The sequence below is a fragment of the Pezoporus occidentalis genome, unplaced genomic scaffold (assembly GCF_034315485.1).
Source record: "Pezoporus occidentalis ecotype Australia unplaced genomic scaffold, CSIRO_AGI_Poc_V1 ctg12, whole genome shotgun sequence".
Lineage (NCBI taxonomy): Eukaryota > Metazoa > Chordata > Aves > Psittaciformes > Psittacidae > Pezoporus > Pezoporus occidentalis.
Window position 1 is genome coordinate 5,633,907 of NW_026912994.1, and position 18,225 is coordinate 5,652,131.

Sequence of the window (18,225 nt, forward strand, 5' to 3'; positions counted from 1 at the left end):
TTACACCCCTGATAGCAGATTCATACCACAGCTAAGACTTCACTAGTCTTTGGGTTTAAACAGAAAGGCTCTTAACTCCTGAACTTCAGAGAGGCAGGCTAGAACAATGACTGTACCATGTTAAAAACCTCAAATCAAATAAATAAAAAGACCCATGTGGAGTATGCTAGAACTAACTGGAAATTCTGATATGTTTAAGGACCCAGATACCTTCCACTGGTGATTTCAAAACATTTGGTTTTCCTCCTATTGAGCACAGTCAAAACACTGAAATTCTCTGAAAAAAAATCATGATTCTCACTGAGTTCTGTACAATATACCTGTATCTCAGCACCTTTTACTCCGTAGAGCAATTTCCAGTGATCTAAAGCTTACACAGACTCACATGTTATAACTGGGCACTGCCTTGCAACAAATACATACGCTTCTAGGTGGCATCTGTGATGGGCAAAATACTCTGAAAATGCAAACACATTCCTGAAAATATTCAGCTTCAGTGGTAAGGATCATCCAATATCTAGGATGTCAGCTGGGTCAAAAGCTTTCCTTTAGTACACATCCCCTTCTCAGAGATGTGTTTATTTGCACCAACACAGAATAAAAGAGACCCTTCAAATTAGCAGCTGAGGTGGTGTATCTCAATACATTTCTCCCTCTGTTTTTTTAACCCCTCCTGGAGGAAGATCATCTTTCTTTTGCAGTATGCTTATAGTGCAGCCTGGCTAACAGCATCCCAGGGATCTCTCAGGACACAGATCCCTGTTCCCCAATGATCTGCCCTGTCACTTCTACAAAATCACTTCGATTCAGGTCTCTCTGAACCTTGTCCCTGCCTCTTTCAGTCAGAAGCTCTTCCAGCCTTGGTACAATGTACACAAATGCTTGGTTTGTGGTCCGTATATGCAGAAAAAAAGGGATCCTGCAACACGTTAAGTGAGAAGCACCAGATATATAACTTTTGATGATTTTAAGATCCTTTAGGCTCTTAAAATGTGGCTTGTCTTGGTCACTCCACTAGAACTGGTGGTTTCACACTGGAAAAAAAGAGCAGTGCAATATATCATAATTTGGGTCCACCTACCTGCATCAGCCTTGTTCTGTGACACAGGTACACTCATGCAACCAGTTTTGCCATTCTCTTTTTGTACCTTTATAGAACTACAATTTCCCACCCCACTAGGAGAGAAAAGAGATGTGTTTTCTGGTCTTCTAGATAATTCAAATTATTAGTTGGGTTCAATGACATTTGCTCCAGTGATCTGTAACAGAAGCCTGACTAGCAGCTCAGCACGTACTGCCAGGGCAAGAGGTGTTTAGAAAGCTGCTATGTTTATCAGCAGTTGACATGCATGCACTCTTGTCTCACTGAATGAGGTCCCAGGTGGGAAATGGAGACTGAGGGTGGTTACATAAGCCTCCAGCTCAGAAGGAGCTTGCTCCTCCACTGCTCCCACCACAAAGGCAGCCCAGATTCCTGGCAAAACCAGAACTGGTGCTTTGTGTGACTCACACTTAATTGGCACCTATGTCCACGAGCAAAACAGACCCACCAGCTCCCCTTTCAACAAAGGCATTTCAAAATGGGCGCATGTTCTTGGAAAAAGACATATTACAAGGATGATTGTCTCTACCTCCATGCTAGTATTGGGGTCAAGGTCATCACACTCTGATTCCTCTGAGCTGTTTGTCTCCTTGTTTGGCAGCATGAAGAGGAAGAAAGAGAACGAGATTAGAAGAGAGATTGGTTAGACAGGGCAGAGCATCACAGGAGTTGTAAGCAGCACGGAAATGGGTAACAGTACAGAAAATGCTCTCATAAAATCAAACAAAACCCAAACTGACAACAAAACAAGGGAAGCAAAGGCAAAGACATGCTTTTGCCAGAGAAGCACAGGGAGTCTGCAGGTCGTTCACGTAGTAAAAACAGCAAGGAAGCAATGGGAGGAAGAACTGGCCACCATGCTGGAGCAGCTGCTTCCCTCAGGCCCAGTCCTTCCCCGGCTGGCAGCAGGGCTGCAGGGCAGCTGTGCAGTGGGTGCCAGGGCACCTGGGTTGCGGTGGCAGGGTTCCTCCCTTTGCACATGCCATGACTATTTCACTAGGCTTACAAGACTGGAAAGCCTCTGCGAAGGAAAACACTTAATCATGGGCTGTCCTGGGGAGGGGTGGATCCAAAGGACATGCTCAAGTGGTTTCCTGAATCAAGGCTGGACTTTGATTGTGTCAAAATCACAACAAGTGTTTGCTTGCCTCTGCTGGGAGGGAAAGCCCCAGATTTGTCCGGAGCAGGCCTCATGGTCGCTTTATAGGGATGGATCCTCTGAATTGGAGCACAGCAGTCAGGCACCCAGAACAGAAGATGGAGCTTAACCCCACAGTTCTCAACCTTTTCCATACTGGGAGATCTCAGAGAAAGACAGACAGACACAGACACACACGCACACACACAGACACACACAAGACCCTCTCCTGGCAAGACAGATTCACCATCTCTGCACTGTCTAATAATATGGAAAGAAAAGGTCACTGAGACCATCTCCCCAGATCAAAAATCTTCAGCATCTTGAGGCTGAGAACCTCTTATCTTCGCATGTGGTGAAATACTGGCCTAAAGAAAACTCATCAACTTCAATAAGGCCACTGGTCCACCCAGTGGCTTTCCCATCCCTGCAGCTGCTCTGCTGGAGCTGTAGATTGGGCTAGATCAGATGTCAGTAAATCACCATTGTGCCAATTTTAAGAACAGTTATTTAACGGTATGTACTCCTGTTTTTTAATGAAGATTACTTACTTGCATGTGGAATGCCAGGAAAAAAGAAAATTAAAAACAAAGGTTGCATTTTATCTTGCATGCAAAAATCCTGCTAAAATGGATATTACAAAAAAGAAAAAAAAATCACCCCCCTCCCCCAAAAAACCTAAAGTGGAAAAAGTCCCCAAACATATAAAAAAACAAAATAAAAACCAAACTCAAAATCACTGTCCCCTCTCCTCTCTCAGGAGAGGATGCTACAGAGGGTGAAAAGGATGGGAAGAAGGAGAGCAGCACACATCTTTCAGATGGCCTTACTCACTTTAACTGAGACTTTGTTCCCCAGAATATCCTTGGATTTACGTGGCCCATTGGCTTCATTTTTGCCACTGCTCTCCTTTTCCGCCCGCTTTCTCATGCGCAGGGTATGCCATGAACATGACTTCCTGTTGTACCAAAAAACGCAGCAATCAAACAGCAAATCATAGCAGGAAGGAAGTATCTGGAAAGGGGAACCAGCATCCACATTTGCGATTACTGTAATTCCCTAGGAGGTGAAAGCCACTGGCAACACGCCTATCTCAATCTGAGCAATGAGAGCTGAAGTTAAAAACCAAACCAAACAGTTCTGCGAAGCAGATGTTGTGCCACGCTTGCTGTTTAGATGTATGGAGAAGGAAAAAAATGTCCATGATGGAAGCAGGCAACTAGAACTTGGTCATCTGTTGTCTTGCATGGCCACAAATAGAAACTGATTTTATTTTTGCTACAGTTAAAAGGCCAATTTGGTCCTCAGTGTTGTTGGTTAAAAGCAGTAAATACAGGAGAATGGTCTTAATAGGTTACTTGGTAGAGCAAGAAAATAAAAATAAATTAGAAATTCAAGGCTTTGCTCCCTGTATGTTGCTCAGAACATGAATAACTCAACAAATAGGAGCTACATGATTAAATTTCCAAGAGGTAAGTAATTTCCTAGAATGACAAACTGTGCTGTGCCTCTCAAGACCAATAACTTCCCATTTGATTTTGCCAGTTCAGTTAGAGAGGACATCAGTCAGTTCATGGGTTTTAGATAGCATCACAGCAGGCATGAATTCCAGTACATTTTTCTGCCCTCATTGCTGCTCTCACAACCTTACTCTTGGAAAAAACAGTAATAGACCATGTTGCCCTTTGTAAGAGCAATGCTGTGTTGACAACAGAAATTGCATATCAAGCAGACATAAAAAAAAATCAAGAAAAAAACAAAACAATTCTCAATATGGATTTCATTTGGTTTAAATAGTGGACAGGCTGGGAGAGATTTGGGGAAGGGGTATGTCGTCCAAAGCAGAAAGCTCTCAAAACAGCAGTGCAATGATCAAGGTTCAAAGCATCTGCCCACCTTTAAGTCATGCAAATTTGATTTGCATGTTTAAGCCCAATGTTTGGCAGGTCATGTCTACAGTACCTTGATACATTTTACATAGCAAGTTGCATGTAATCCAACGATCACCTGCGATGCCAATAAAACGCAGTATGTTAGCAAGGTAGGACTCAAAGGATGCCCCACACAGCCAATGCTCCCCCGTGAACGCTGCATCTGATTCCTAAGAGGTTTTTGGTTACACATCAGCACCTGGTGGGAGCTGTACAGTAGCTCAAATTAAACAAAAAAAAAAAACAAACCAGAACAAAAAAGTAAACTAACAGAACTGGCTGCCATCGACACAAGACTGAACTGGGTCATACAGACTGCTTTTGTAACCAGGATTAGGGTCTCCGCTCAAAAAGCTGGCATGGGAAGTCATGTTCGAGGCACAAGGAGCACCGGAACACCCTGCACATCTCAGCCAGACAGGGAGTGCTCAGTGATGTTTGGGTGTTACTGAAGGAGGTCCAAATTAGATGTGCAGAGCAGTGGAAGTTATCCAGCAGTGCAGGACCGTTATGTTTTCCTTTAAGATATGGTAAGACTCAAAGATGTGGCTGGTGGCCTCCCTGATCTACTGGTGAATAATACATTGTGCCAGCACTACTGAATTGACCACATACTTTGTGTACAGTATTTGTCAACAAAAGAAACAGTTTTATTACTCATACTAATTAGTGAATATGATCTGGCAGACTATACAGGGCTGAGGGTAACACCAGCTCCAGGTTGTTTGTACCCATAGGACTTCTATTATTCAAGCATCTTTTAGGTTTCAGGATTGTTCTAGTTGTTTGAGTCTGAAAACATGATTTAAGACTTTAAATCTCACTGCTGTAAGAAAGAGGGAAGGGCAATGCATGTGTCTTTCAATTCTGTTATGCCTTCCTGGTAACAATTCATCCAACTACATAATTTGACACAGAATTTGACTGTACAGATGCCATGAAATCAGTGTCTTCACCAGGAGCCTGGTGCCGCAGGGGAATCTAAGGGTGCATAGCTGCATATTGTGGTTAGAGAGGAACCTGGGAATGGCCGTGGCGGGTGTGCAAGAGACGTGCTAAGCAATTCCTTTGCCTTAACATGCAATTCATTGTAGCATTCATTACTGAATGACTGGTAAAATCATAATTTCTCTTATCTGAAACCGCAGCAGAGATCAAGTTATTGTTTTTAGTGGATCTGTCAGAAAATCTTTCCTTGTGTTCAATTCTGCACCTCATGGTAACCGTGTAAGGTAGCAAAATTTGTAGCATACATCATGCATTACCATCTAGTCATTTTAGATGTTAAAAGAAATCAACAGGTATTACTGAAAAGAGGGTTGTACCTTCTGTGTTTAATACCAAAAACCCACTTTCTTGCATTAGTCATTTCAGACTGACAAATTTCTAAAAATCAGAAAAGAAAAATATATATCCACACATTTGTTAAATAAACGACAAAATGCTATAAACAACAACAAAAAAAAGAAATAACAAAACCAAACCAAAACCAAAACAGGGTCAAACTAGCTCTTTTACCTCATTAAAACATGCTCATGGTGAAAATTTATTTTACATATTTAAAATAGTACATTTAAAATTAGTTACATTACAGGTACAATGATGAACATTGCGACTATCCATTATATTGCACAACCTGACTTCATCAATTTGACTTTGTTTCTTTTCTTTTTTTTTTTTAAATAGTGCAAAATACTTTATACAGGAATGTACTTGTTTGGGGGTCTTGCAAACAAAAAATATATTACAAAAGTTACTGTGAACAGAAAAAAAACCCAAACCAAACCAAAATAATAATAATAAAAAAAAGATACAAGCTGTACAAGGAAATTGCCATAGACAACAAAATCTCTCCTCCTTGAGAAGCAAACCTCAGTCCAACACAGGGCCTGGATTTTTTTTGTGTTTCTTTTTTCGCTAGATGCTGTTATAACCAATATATAGATTAGTAACTTAATACAACATAAATATAAGTCCAGTCCAAGCAGGTCCATGTTGGTGTAAAATGTTGTAATGTAAAACACATCTTTAACCATCTATGGTTTTATTTCTCTCCAAAGTACAAACAAAACCCCACAAAATGAAAATAAGCAAAACCCAAGCTATCCACCATGGATGCCCGATGCTGCAGACTGACCACTCAGCTTGTTCCAATGGCACTGTTGATAAAAATCAGCAGGAATTCCCTACCATTTGGGTTTGTTTATTTTGATTTATTATTTCTCTTTCCTCAAATATCCACATAGTGCTCCCAGCGAAGCCAACAAGCACTTACTTGATGCTTCCGTCGCTATTATCTGTAGTGGATTTAGTGAGGGGAGCCAAGATATTGCCAGGGATCCATCCTTCAGCAGCTGGAGAGTGATCGTTTGCAGGCTGGTACACCAGGAACATGTTCTGCTGGTTGATAGCAAGGATCTGAACCACCTCTCCTTGATTCACACAGATCTCATCCTCTTTCAGTGCATAGTAATCTTTAATCACCACCATGGAAGAGGTCCCATTGCACCCTCCCAAATCAGTCTGTGGAAATGGACACAACAGAAACCAGTGAGCAGGTGGTGCTGAGGAACCTGACTTTCCCAGCATCAATCCCTCTACTTCATTTCCAGCCTAACTGTACCAGGGTTAAAAATACAAAACACTTCACAGTTCACATTGGTAGAAAAGGATTTTAAGGATCTGAAAGGCGGCAGTAATATGATACAAAGCAGACTCCTATTTCATATTAGACTGCACAGCTGTGAGTGATGATGCCCCAGCCATGTTCTCATTTGTATGGTGTTACAGATGAATCATCTGTGCTGAGACAAATGGGGGGAAAGACAAACGAAGGCTCAATGTTAGAAGCCAAATGAATAATCACACATCTCATGATCTTAAGTATAGGTCATATTGGAACATGGCTTTGGTCAACCGCAAGCAGCAGCAGGGTCCAAACACTGCTGATGGCTACTGACTCTGGCAGTTTGTGTGCAGTGCACAGGCATTCAAATTATAACCTTCAACTGGCACCCTGTAAACTGTAACGTGGGAAAAGGTCTAACCTCTTCTACACCACCAGAGCAGACCTCTTCAGGAATGGGTGGTTAATGGATATTAGAGAACTCTGAATGTTGCTGCTGTGAGTACTGCAAATAGATATTGAGTTCACCAAGTCTGCAAACACAGTGGCTCTGTCTCCACTTCCCAGCTGAAGTACCACCCATCTGAATGCCAGAGCTTTTGCAGTCTGTTTAATTCCAAATCACATTTTACACCATTGCTTCAGTATGTTGGTTCCTGTTGACCTGGTTAGCTGATAATTAAAGCTAACTTTACAGATGGTCTATGGTATAAGAAATGGGCTGTAAGATCATGTTTTATCAGATGAGCTCAGTACCTTGTTTTGTTCATAGTTGTCTCCTGGCTGTGAGTGTTCATACCCTGTGCTGCCGTTGGAGGTAGATATCTTCAGGGGTGGAAGAGATGGGTTACGGCTTGTAGCCTTCAAAGGCTTCTCTGACCCTACTGGAACAGAAGAATAGGGTCTGCTGTTGGGCTGAGGGACCCTACCGGTCTGGGGCCTCAGCACTGCTGAGCTACTTTCTTTGCGTTGGTACTCTATGGGAGACTGTAGCGCTGCAAAAGAGGACAAGAATTAGCTGTATGCTTTCAATGCAAAGGGCTGCAGAACAGACACATGAACTGCAAACCAAACAGTAACAGGAGATGCCACCATGGAAGCATTTGGCGCGTTCATGGCTAGACAGGATGCAAGCATGTTACACTGTACTACGTGTGACCTGAACACAGTACTCCATGCTACTGCAATGAACAACTTCTCTAACCAGCACAGTGGGCTAAAACATCTGCCATTAGAGCATACATAGAATCATAAAATAGTTAGGGTTGGAAAAGACCTTAAAATCATCTAATTCCACCCCCCCTGCCATGGGTATGGATGCCTTACACTAGACCATGCTGCCTAAGGCTCTGCACAACCTGGCCTTGAACACTAGCAGGGATGGAGCGTAATTGCATTAATTTTCTTTGAAATAACAAATAACTCACATCCTGTAGTCAAAATAAATGAAAGCCTGGATAAAAGATGCATAGCTCATTTACAGTGAATTTTGCTATCATCAGAAAACACAGGTCAGGACTGTTAAATTCCAGTTGCATATTCCCCAGAGAGTGTAACTACTAAGTACTCTTCAGACATAAGGCACTGCAACTTGGCTCTCTATGTACTTTCTATATTAGCTACTTTGGTTCAAGGAAACTGCTGGAAATTACCAGTAAGTGAGAAAGTATAGATGGTATAAAGACATTAATCCTAGCAATACAGACCTCTCGAGAAAACACCCACAAGCAACACTAAACAACTTCATCAGCCTTTAGAAAAAAATCTGCTTGTGAGAGTGTGCTTTTCATAGCCATGCAAAGAGCTTATGCTGGGAGAAGGATAAAAATACAGATGGTAAAAACAGAAAATATTTTTATGTTTGAAGGTGAAGGGATCAGGGCTGGGACTCACAGTGAATGGGAAAATGGGCAGATTTGCTAGGTCCAGACTACCATCCCCAGACCTATGGGTTTGTTTTTTGTATGTTATGTGGCTTTAATGGATGATATCTAGTCAGTTAATACTGCGTACGTGCGCCAGACTGAATCTACTGGAATGCAGAGAGACTAGTCTAGCAAGAGGCAGACGGAGGACATAATGTCACAGCATCAGCCTAACCAGGGAACCACAACAGAAGGAATGTCTTTCACAACAAGACGAAAAGGAAAGAAAAACAGAAAGGCTCAATACCACACAGCATACTCTCTAGCATTCCCCTTCCAGGGAAAGGCAGGACTACTCCAACAAGGAATCACTCAATACTTAAGAATAGAGACTAAAAAAAAAGAATAAATCAAGGAGGGTGCCATATTACCATTCTCTTCAAAAGGACACAAACATAGACCTGTAGCAATCCAGAAGATTACTTGGCTCCAAAATCTACACAGTGACTCCTGACACAAAAGTGCTTTGTATTTATGCCACAGTGGCTACACTGTAACTCTGCCACCTCAGCTGCAGCTGAGAATGGTTTGGTGCTGCTGCAGATCAGGCACAGAGAAAAAGGAAGGTTGGGGAGAACTCTGACAATGATTTTGACAATTATGGTGACAACCTTCTAGTATATACAGTACATTAAGCTGCAAGATCTTTAGCAGTAAGATCTTAATGAATACTTACTAATCTATCTTCAAACAATCTATCCCACTCAGTGCTTTTAAAGGGTATTTAGGCAAGTGTTCACTTTAACTACTAATTCCACCATAAACTATCACAGCAAGGCCTGGCTTCCAGCCTCCTGTTCAACATCTGTTAGTATTCTTACAAGCTTCTAGCAAAAATCACTGTCCACAAACTTGTGTGCTCTCTTTCTCTCTCAAAAGCCCCCACAAAACATGATTTTAAAAAAGGTACAGTTCAATCGCGTTTTCCTTATGAAATACAACCATCAGTGACGTATTCTCTTTACAGCTTGCTTCTTAGAGCAAAATGAAAGAACAGTCCCTACAGTCAATCATTTGGCACAGTTTGTTTCTCAAGCTCAGCAGCTTTAGCTTGTCCAAGGAAAAATATGAAAAGTTTGCATATTACAGCGGAATTGCACCAGGTTTTACATATTCATGAACTGTGGATGCAAATACTATGCTCTGTACATGGTGCCATACTCTAAACGGGTTCCCTGTTGAGGAGAGAAAAACAGAGACAGCTTGGGCAAGAACACACAGGGAATATTTTATTATTAAGTTTATGCAGCATGGGCTCAGTGTGGATTTAATATGATTTTAAAGGCAGAAAACAGCTGCTTTAATGAAATGCAAAGCTAAAGAACGTATTTAAAGATTAGTCAGCCTCAATAAGATTACATCCTAAAAGCCACTTAAATTGTTCTGGACTGGAAAGGCTTTACTGGATGCAATATCATTTTCTTGGATCTTATTTATAGGTTTAAAAGTGAGTCCTTAAGCCTTTGTTTTAATATAAATCTATTTTTACTTCTAGCTTTAGAGATACTGACGATTATGTTCCTAACCCATCAAATTCTTTGCCAGCCTCACAGAAGATAGGCTAAATAGGGGTTATGAAGATGCTTCAGTAGAAAAAAAGGGTTCACAGGGCAGCAATTTCTGGTAGGATAAAAATAATGAGTAAGAAAGATGTGGAAGGGACAGAAAACCCCTGCACTGGTGTCTGTGGAGTTCTCACAGTGTCTAAAAAAATTTCTGTAGGTAACCATTGGTGGAACTTATTTTTATTCCAGTAATCCTTCATTTAAAGCCAAGTGCACTGACACAAAACCAGCAAGTTTTGGTACCAAATGGTCAAACTGGAGAATTTGAGACTGCTCAGCTCATTGAAGTATTTAATGAATCATTTTAGAAGTGGTTGTAGGAGGACCTTTCTATTGCAAGTCACAAAACCCCAATATCAAGTCTTGGAATCATGGGTGAAACTCTGTTTCCCTTCTCAGCTCAGCCACAGTTTTTTTAGCTGTCACAAACAGCTTTTGCATGCAATCCTTTCCCAGTTAACTTCTGAAAAGTGAAACTAAGCTGAATTAAAATCTAAAAAATCTCCATGATGAAGAAAAGAGAACCTTTGTTTTGATGTGAACTGAAAGAGAATCTTCAGATTTTGCAACAGAAAAATCCACAAAACTGAACACCAAAAGCCAAAATTCAAAAATAGCTACCAGATTGTGCCAAGCCAAAACATTCCAAATAAAAAAAAAAAGCTTCATTATTGAATATGTATTAAGCTTTTAAATATAGGACTCTTTTCTAATAGAAGATCTGTAAAAAAAGGCTGTTTTGAAACGAATAGTGCAAAACCACTTTGGAACTATCCAAAGTAATTATTCCCACTTAAACAAAAGAGATACTATTTTTAGATTTTTCTTGTCTAGTTTTGGTTCCTCCTCTTTCCCTCATCCAGTCATGAGCAAGAACAAACTAAAATTGTTACCTGAATTTGAGTCCTTTGCATTTTCAAAATACACACTTCTGTAGATCATGTGTGCTTGTTTATCTGTTCTTGGGGATAAGCCCTGCTCTAAGTGGCAGACACTGTAGATACAATGGCAACCTGCCTTTGATATGGCCTTGGGAAGGGATTAGATTTAAAATCTCCCTGTAGAATGGAAAGCACCAGGTGATACAGCCCTGCAAACCCCAGCATTTTTGAAGAGTCTTGCACAAAAGTACTTCCAAAGAGACATCACTGATGGAGGAACTTGAGACCTGAACATGAAACTGACTGATAACATGTGCAGCAACTGCATAGGGAAACAGTCTTTTTAAGCAGGCAGCAGATAGGCTGGCAGAAACAGTCCATGAGATGCTGCTAAAGAAACCAGGCCAGAGTGACCTGCAGTCTTTAATGCAAGATGAGGTCCAGCAGCTTCTCAGGGTGGGCTCCAGGACTACAGAGCAGTTCAGGTTAGGCTTGCCCAGCCCTCCTCCCATGATTCACCTTCTCACCAGGCAAACCTGGCATGCAGGACCTCTGCACAGTGGCACTGAGGTAGTCTCTTTCCAAAGACCAGCTGTAAATTACGATGCTTTCCCATGTACACTGTGGATACCACTTGACTCAGTGCTTAGTAACAGGCACACTGGGCTCCAGTTTTCTCCTTTATGAAAAATTGCTGAATATTTTTCTCATAGAGCAAACAAAGACACAAAGATTCCATACCCCACTCAGCGTCACAGTTCGGGAAACAGAGCAAAATCAGGAAAAAGAGCAAAATGTACATACCATTTAGGAAATCTCTTTGTGTGTCCAGAACTTGGTTGATGTCCTGTACCCAAGCTTGCTGAATTTCTGGATTAGCTGCCTGTAAAATGACTCTGTCTGATGTTTCCCGGCTCATTAGAGCAAACTTGCAGGCATCATTGTCCACGTTTTCTTCAATGATAAGGTAGTTCATCTGAAACAAGCCAAGGTAAGCATGTTACATGGAACATGAGTTAACATCACTCAAGAATCAGAATAAAATTATTGTGAAAAGTTTCTGAAGAAAATTGAGTCCAATAACAGACTGCCAGATCATCATCAGAAGAATTCGCCTCATTTAGGTTTAGGTAGATAGATCTTAAATATTATGCTTAATATGACAGAGGTACTAGACATGCGCCTGCCTTGTCTTGAATTATAACTTCTGTTTTAAGGTAACAGACCTGACTGATGTGCTAAAAATATACTGTAAGCCATAAATACAGTTAAAATGTTCATACTAAGATGTTAATAAAGTCTAACATTTCTCCAATTTAAATAAGTGTTTACATTTCTTATCCTCCATGGAAAAGAAAGTCTCAGTCATCAGAGTATTTTAAAAATGGAATGGGCTGTGCACAGGGATATACCAAGAAAAAAACAAAACCAGCAATTCTCCCTTGATGCTTGAAAAGACCTTCTTCTTTCTAGCAGATTAGTCATGTGTGCACAATCACTTCACTTGTTTGCAGTCACAGATACTCTTTTTGAAATCTCATGGATGGCAATTTCAGCTGATGTCCTGCCCTTGTGAGCCCTCTGTTTAAGTGCACCCATAACTTTAACTTTTCCTAAGCTACTTATATCTATGATAGTAAACATGAATAGGTTGCCGCAGCCTTTCAAAAAAAGACTTCATATCAAAAGTAGACAGCTCCAAAGACTAAGGCAATAACATCCCTCTAGAAGTCTATCTTCAGTTGCTCTAAATATCTGTCAAGCTATGGAGAGATTCACTCTACATCTGAACATTGCTCTGGATTCAAACTGCAAGATGGAAGAAACCTCTTCCTTCTCTTCTGAGGGTCTCTGTGAAGTCAGAGGGACATGCAGGAACTCCTCTGACATGAGGTCAAGGAGAGACAGACAGTGAGTCTGGACAATACCCTTCCTCTTGTTCTGAGCTTTTGCTCCTTTGATTGGTAGCCAAAGCAAGCAAGTCAATCCTGGTATGACTCCAGGAAAAAGACGACTTACAGGTCACAGTCCCTAACCCATTTGTGTCTCAGGGAGGTGCATTTGCCAAGGCTACCCACTTAGGTGTTTACAGAGTCTGAAAGGTATACAAGCGAGAAGCATCCAAGAAGGGATGTGCAATTTCTGAATGCTAACTACCTCAGCGCATGAAGAAAGGTTCTTTGCTACTGTAGGACATCATGCTAAAGCTTCTGTCATAGTTCGAATGTGACAGACTTTGGAGAGCAGTATTTAGAAGCCTCATCTCCCTGACCAGAATGGCTGCATCTGAAGTCATATGTACTTGTTACTCTGACGGAGATACTTCAGTGCTTAGCAGTGGCTGTGACACAAAGGAAAGAAATGGAATATCTTATGCTGGCTAGGTCCTTCTGCTGTGTCGGAGGATGCAACCAGCAGGGAAACAGCCTCCTTCTCTCAGGAATGTCTCCAAGAGAACTGGACAACCATGACTGCAGATGGTATCCCAGCTAGCCAGAGATGGCTAGTCAGTACTGATAACTACCATAAAGAGGCATTCAACCTGCCCAGCAGGATCTTGTCAGCACTTGAACCAAGGTCAAAGAAACTTGGTCCTAGCTGACAGTATAAAAAACCTCCTCAAATTCTGTCCCATAAACTCAGACTACATGCAGTTTCTGGATGACTACTTCTAGGGCAGGATTATGAAAGACAGGTGATGAGGCAGCTTGTTTATGTGACACCTTTGGACAAAGTGCTTCTTGCCAGAGAATCACCCAGCTGAGGCTGAGGCTCCACTGTAAGATGAAGATGCCCAGGGCACAGAGAGGAGGGGAATGGTCCTGCTGTAGGGAATGGTCCTGCTCCACTGAAGGCCACAGCTCATCTCTGTGGGAAAGCACGGGAGAAATGCAAAAGCAGCCAGAAGCTGAAGTAGGGGCTGGGAGGCAGGGTGTGAGAGCTGCCGGCATACAGACTCCACGCTGCAGTGGGGCAGATGCAGATGGAGCCATGGGGGATCCCACACTTGCCGCAGGCACTCAACAGGAGAACAAGCTGTTTGCCAAATGGAAGAAAAGAGGAGCTGGAAAACTATCACACAAAAATTTTAAGCTCAGGCAGTGAGAACAACATTACTTTCATGGGCTGTTTAAGTAGAAAAGCAACTCATACCCTTGAGACAAGCTCATTTTATTGACATTAGGAGAAATTTATTTTTCTCTCTTTACAATATACAATTCAGGGATTGTTTCCTGCAGATAAAAGCCTCATTGTTATACATCCAATAAACTGAAGAAAAAATTATTATTTCCATCTCCAACTTTAATAATGATTTAAATCAGCAGTAAAATAAAATCAAAGCTGATAATCTAAATCAAGATGATTTTTTATTTGTACACTTTAGGTTTTTCCTTTATAGCTTATTATTTGGTTGGAAACTCTGAAATACACTGACTTGCAAATGGATACAGGCTTTTCAGTAAATGCTGCCATTTCTGTCAAACAAGATGTCCTCATTTCAGTAAATACGCTGTTTATCATATATTTGTTTAGTTATACATAGTTAATACGCATTATTTCACCTGATAACGTTCTCTTCCCTTTCATATTAATGTACCATTTAAAATTTAGAGCAAACACAATGCATTCTCCCACATCTTTTTTTTTAACCAATTTGGTGGTTAAAATCAATCCCAGACTGCTTTCTCAGCTTTGAACAATCAAGACATTCAAATGAAACAGTGGCTTTGCTCTTTCTGCAGGCACAGCAAAGGCTGTTCTACCAGAAGTGCAGCATTCACTTACCTTCACTTACTATTTCAGAGGTTAACTTTGCATTTGTCAAACAAGAATAAAACCCCTTAAATAAACAAATAAGTATTTTCCCTGGCTACTTTCAGTTTTCACTTTTAGCCCCAGCCCCATAATGTGGAAAGATTATTTAAAACCAAAATTAATGTCTTAAAACTTTCTTTATAGTTTAGCTGGTTTTATGATTCCTAACAGCTGCATTTTTAGAACTATGTGTGGCTTTCTTTGGTTTTGAAATAGTTTTGTCTTCTTGCAACATTCATATCTGTACTGAGAGCCCTCCCCCAATATGGGAGATTATTTCCTGTAATGTCTCATAGAGGCTTAGTATTTACTTACAATTTGGCCTAAAATGACTGTTCTGGATGCTACACCTTCTCCTACCTTTTATGATCATGCTTAAATCAACAACTGTATACTTCCTTTGACTACTACAGGCTTTTGTAGTAATATTTGCTAACTCAGAGCTATGAATGACAGAGGACATGCCCTGACTGTTCCTTGTAAAAATCATGCAGTAAATTTAGACATCCAGTGTTTTATTTGAAAATGGTCTTAAACAGCTTCTGATCCACTGAAATGTAAATGCAAATGTTTTCTGCAAATTGTTGTCCACCTATGACAGGATGGACCAATCTCAGCATAGATAAGTGGCAAACTTATATGACCATCAAACAGAACATGCCTCTCCCTTCCTGTGTCTATCTTACCTTTATGCTTTTCTTGAACATGTAGCCTGGAGTTAAAGATCCTTTTCTAAGGAGTTCACTGAAGATAACTATTTGCTCGAAGAGAAACACCCTACGCTCCTTTGGTCGAGATTGAACTCCAGAATCCTGCTCTGTCACGTAGAAGGTGTCCTGCTGCAGCAGCTTTCCTTGAGCTGTCAGCTTGCCCTGAGAAGAAGGCATGGCACCAACATTACAAATCCTGACCCACCATGATCCTGCAAGACAGTCTACGTTGCATGCAGTCCAAGTTTTCCAGGCAACACTGAATACATGTGAGACTATTTCCTGTAAGTTATCAAAGCAGCAATCTTGTAAATCTTGAAAAATAACAGGTTTTCTTTGTTCTCATTGCTATTGATTGTGCATATAAAACCAAAAGCAAGAGATCTCAAGTAGACTGTTTTGTATACTTCATTTCAAACACCATTCCCATTATGTAGTTTGTTATTGTAATGTGTCTTGGATTCCCTCTAGTCATGAGCTCTCCATCACTCCCTAAGACAGTAGTCAACGACACAACACCTAAGGTACAGAGAAACAGGATCTACCTGTTTGCAGGAATGCTACAATGCATAAGATAGTAAGACAAACTTGACTTTATTTTGGAGATAAGACATCTCACGAAGACTGCCAAAGTCTATCCTGGCTTAGTTACAAACCACAAGCCATAACCTGTGGGATTATAACTCACAAGTCCCCTCCTGGATGTTGCCAAACTCAGAGGGAGCTGTTAACATGTTAATGCTAGGTTACCTTACTAATAGTCAGTGCAGTCTGGGTCACCACTTATTTTTCTCTGGCAACAGATACAAGAAGTTTAATTCAAGGTTGCTGAAGCTGTTACAGACCTCACATTTTGAAGAAACAACAGACATATTGTCACAAGTTTAGAGTGAGAGGTATACCACCCCCACCTTCAAAACCTCACCAAAGGATGCAGCTCAGCACTGGAGAAGAACAAGAACTAGATAAACAGCCTGGTGTAGGTCAGATTGTAGAGACAATCATAGAAAGATAAAATACCTTTTCTTCCCTAGTTGTTATTATAAGCAGAATGCAAATTCATACCTCAAAGCCTTGGAGGCGGCCCAGGTTCATCATATCATTGCAACGTTTTGGTACAAGGCACATTAATTCAACTGCTTTCTGTTAAGGAAAAAGGATGTTGTGTTATTACAAGAGGATCAGAGGGTTTCTAAAAGCAAAGTGTCAAATAATGAACTTCAACAGTGTGATAGCAGTTATTCATGGTGAGGCCCTCATGCACTGAAGATGTACAGTAGTGTCTAAAAGAGGATGGTGCACCTACAGTGCAGGACTGCACTTTCATCTTTTACTTCTGACAAGCTAAGAGAAATACCACATTTAGAAAACCAGCAGGATCTTCAGCTATTGTCAAATACTGGAGTTTTCTTTCCTGCATATAAAGTGCCATTAGATAACATAGCCTTATTGTCCAGGACACGAAAATGTACCTCTATATCGGAGCACTCCAGACCAGCTTTTTCACTGTACCTCAGGAAGTCCTGGAGAAAGCAGAAAGGTTTGCATTAAGGCACTTCAGAAAGAGAAAACAAAAGATGTTGGAAAAGCACATTCAGCATGAGATTTTCTGAGAAGGAACTGCTAATATTAATAAATTCATCTTCAGAGGTTGCCCAATGTTATAACCACTTTTGTAGATATGGAAGAGGGGTATGGACGGTTACTGAAAACATCATAATAAAAAGACAAAGCTGGGATTAGCCCTTGGGAATGCTTACTTGGTCTCTGTCTAAAGCCAGAAGACCACACATACACTTGAAGATTTTTCTTTTCCTTTTGGCATTTCAGAGAACATGCTGCTGTGTCTTTGCTAGTGTGTAATTACCAAGCTGTGGGCTGATGGTATCTTGCTTGAGACTAGCCCAAAAAGGAGAAGAAACCAGCTCAGCACCCTGATACTGCTGGAGGTTACAGGTAGGGTTCAGACACTTAATTTTAAATATTAGCTTGAGACCGTTAGGGATGAATTTCCAGAGATGCTGAATAACTGGCACTGTATATAAGTCAGCAAGAGGCCAAAGTGGTCACACTCCTTGGGAAAAAATTGCAGTGAGCACCTCAGGTTTTCAGACAGCAGAATATTCTGGAAATAAGTTTCTTATGCTAATTTGAAGAGAGCTATTTAGAAATGGAGGCTATAGCATTTATTAGAAGAATACCAGTCAGCACCAAAGACACGCTTTATTGACACATCTTTACTGCAATTAGAAAAACCCTAGTTTCCTCTGAAACTTTACAGTAAGAAAATTCCTATTTGAAGTTCACTCTTCTAGAAAAGAAAATCCAATAGAAAAAAAAAAATGTTTTTATCATCCTACATTGTAAACTGCTCCCACAGATGTGGCCCTCCTGCTCCCTGGACATTTTCCATGGGACTGTGTCACTGTACGCCCATGCTTAAGCAGACTCTTCTTTTCTCTTAATTTGATTAAGTTACTCCTCATTTAAAACTAAGGCTAATATAAAATAATTAATTCAAAATGCAGTTT

At 40.8% G+C, this 18,225-nt stretch overlaps 1 protein-coding gene across 12 annotated transcripts in view; it reads right to left on the bottom strand.

Annotated features, from left to right (window-relative positions):
• Positions 1-18,225, bottom strand: part of KALRN (kalirin RhoGEF kinase) — a 520,424-nt gene that overhangs the window by 27,068 nt on the left and 475,131 nt on the right. For 7 of the 12 annotated variants that reach the window (XM_062607041.1, XM_062607043.1, XM_062607044.1 and 4 more), the window contains 8 exons: positions 17,167-17,217; positions 16,760-16,837; positions 15,671-15,856; positions 11,973-12,144; positions 7,554-7,792; positions 6,447-6,694; positions 3,075-3,198; positions 1,632-1,691 (listed from right to left, as the gene is read on the bottom strand). In XM_062607041.1, coding sequence (XP_062463025.1) covers positions 1,632-1,691; positions 3,075-3,198; positions 6,447-6,694; positions 7,554-7,792; positions 11,973-12,144; positions 15,671-15,856; positions 16,760-16,837; positions 17,167-17,217 — 1,158 coding nt within the window. The other 5 variants (XM_062607047.1, XM_062607049.1, XM_062607050.1 and 2 more) reach the window with 5 other exon arrangements.